This window comes from Coturnix japonica, unplaced genomic scaffold, assembly GCF_001577835.2.
Source record: "Coturnix japonica isolate 7356 unplaced genomic scaffold, Coturnix japonica 2.1 chrUnrandom455, whole genome shotgun sequence".
Classification (NCBI taxonomy): Eukaryota; Metazoa; Chordata; class Aves; order Galliformes; family Phasianidae; genus Coturnix; species Coturnix japonica.
Window position 1 is genome coordinate 76,008 of NW_015439871.1, and position 2,238 is coordinate 78,245.

Below are 2,238 nucleotides of genomic sequence, written 5' to 3' on the forward strand. Positions count from 1 at the left end.
AATAAAGGGGGTTTTTTGGGTCGAAAAACTGCGATTTTGGGACAAAAATGGGGAGAAATCGCGAGGGGGGGGTTGGGACTCGGTGTTTTGTTTTTCTTTCGGTGGTTTTTTCTTTCTTTTTTTTAATAAAATGAGGAGAAACGACGCGATTTCGGGGCTCGTTCTGTGGTGGTTTTTTATGTGGTGGTGGGGGGGGAGACAAAATGGCGGACGGCGCGGGCTTCAAAGTGGGGACTGCGCATGCGCGGGTGGGTGGGGAGACAAAATGGCGGACGCTATGCCGCCACTTCCGCCAGCGCTCTGACGTCACTTCCGTTCTGAACGCGGCCTACTTCCGCCCGCTCTTTGTCGGTGGTTCTGCGCATGCGCACGGCGCCTCAGAGCTTTAAACCCATGTTTTCCTTATTTTTACTTAAAAATACCCATTTTTTTCCTTCTTAGCTTCCAAATAGCGCCTCTTTACGTCCATTTATCCCCTTAAATGTCTATTTTTCCATAAAAATAGGGTTGAAAACCCACCTGAGTCTCTATTACCATTTAATACCATTTTTACCCCCAAAAATCCCTAATTTCGCCTCTTTTCGCCCTCAAATCCCATTTTTCCTCCTTAGAAAAACGATTTCAGCTCATTTTTAGCTCATAAATCCCATTTTTGGGGACTCAATCCCCATTTAAACTCAATGCGAGCATTTCCATTGCTTCCAAATCACCTTTCCGCACTTTTAGCCGCATTTCCCCACCATTTTCTCTATTAACGGTTATTTTCTGTTTAAAAACCGCTTTTTGTGCCACTTTTATCCTTCAATTTGGTGATAAAAAGGGTTAAATATAATACGGGCCCGGTGCGCATGCGCAGGTATTATCGCCGCCATATTAACTATACGGAATTATTGCGCATGCGCAGTTATCATCGCCGCCATATTGGTTTAATGTGGGCCCACTGCGCATGCGCAGTTAGAATCGCCGCCATATTATTCCTCTATGTCTTCATTGCGCATGCGCAGATATCATCGCCGCCATATTGAATTTTACATGGTCCCATTGCGCATGCGCATTTGTCATCACCGCCATATTGTTTGTAATCTGTAGGTCCAGCGCGCATGCGCAGATCTTATCGTCGCCATATTGGTTCACTCCACGGTCCCATCGCGCATGCGCAGATATCGGCGCCATATTGTTTAACTGTACGGGCCCAGTGCGCATGCTCTGTAGCACCAACATGGCGGCCGTAACATCTGCGCATGCGCCCCCCGCGCAAACCCGGAAGTGTTGCCGTTTCCCGCCTTTAGCCGCTCGCAACCCGGAAGCGGAAGTGCCGTACGTTACTCGCGCGCCGGCCGAAGAACTTCCGGGGTCGCCGTGAGGAGGAGGAGGAGGGAGGAAGGAGGAGGAGGAAGGAGGAAGGAAATAGGAAATAAAAGGGAAATTAATAGGAAATAAAGGGGAAATAAAAGGGGAAATAAAGGTGAGGGGACCCCCCCGATGGCGCTCAGCCTCGATCGAGAGGCGTATTACCGCCGGGTACGGAGGCTCTACGCGGCATGGCAGGTAATGAGGCCTGGTTTAATGGGGGTATAATGGGGGTCTATGGGGTTTAATGGGGGGTAATGGGGCTCTATGGGGTTTAATGGGGCTCTATGGGGTTTAATGGGGTTTAATGGGGGTTTAATGGGGTTCTATAGGGGGTAATGGGCTCTGTGGGCTTAGAGGGGTGAATGGGCTTCTAGGGGTTTAAATGGGGGCTCTGGTGGGGTTAAATGGGGGTAAAGGGGACTAGAGGGTAATGGGTTTTTAATGGGGGCTCTATGGGGTTTAATGGGCTCTATGGGGTTTAATGGGTGTTATAATGGGCTCTATGGGGTTTAATGGGGCATTATGGGTTTAAGGGTTTAATGAGGGCTGATATGGAGTCTCATGGGCCTCTATGGTTATAATGGGGGGTAATGGGCGTCTATGGCATCATAAGGTCTATGGGGCTTAATGGAGGAGGTAATGGGGTTTAAGGGGGACTCCTCGTGTGGTCTACGGGGCTTAATGGGGGTAATGGGGCATCTATCGGGGTAATTGGGGCTCTTATGCGGTTAATGGGGTATAGGACTTAGAAGGGGGGTAATGGGGTTTTCAATGGGGCTCTATGGGTTTAATTGGGCTCTATGGTTTAATGGGGGTTATAATGGGGCTCTATGGGGTTTAATGGGTTTAATCGGGCTCTATGGGTTTAATGGGCTCTATGGGTTT

The 2,238-nt window shown here is 49.2% G+C and overlaps 1 protein-coding gene across 1 annotated transcript in view; it reads left to right on the forward strand.

Moving 5' to 3' along the window:
* Positions 1 to 1,322: 1,322 nt before the first annotated feature.
* The window catches only part of SUPT16H (SPT16 homolog, facilitates chromatin remodeling subunit), a 125,845-nt gene continuing 124,929 nt past the window's right edge, over positions 1,323 to 2,238 (forward strand). The window contains exon 1 of the mRNA XM_032441647.1: positions 1,323 to 1,548. Coding sequence (XP_032297538.1) covers positions 1,483 to 1,548 — 66 coding nt within the window. The 5' untranslated portion in view covers positions 1,323 to 1,482. The remainder of the gene's footprint in view (positions 1,549 to 2,238) is intronic.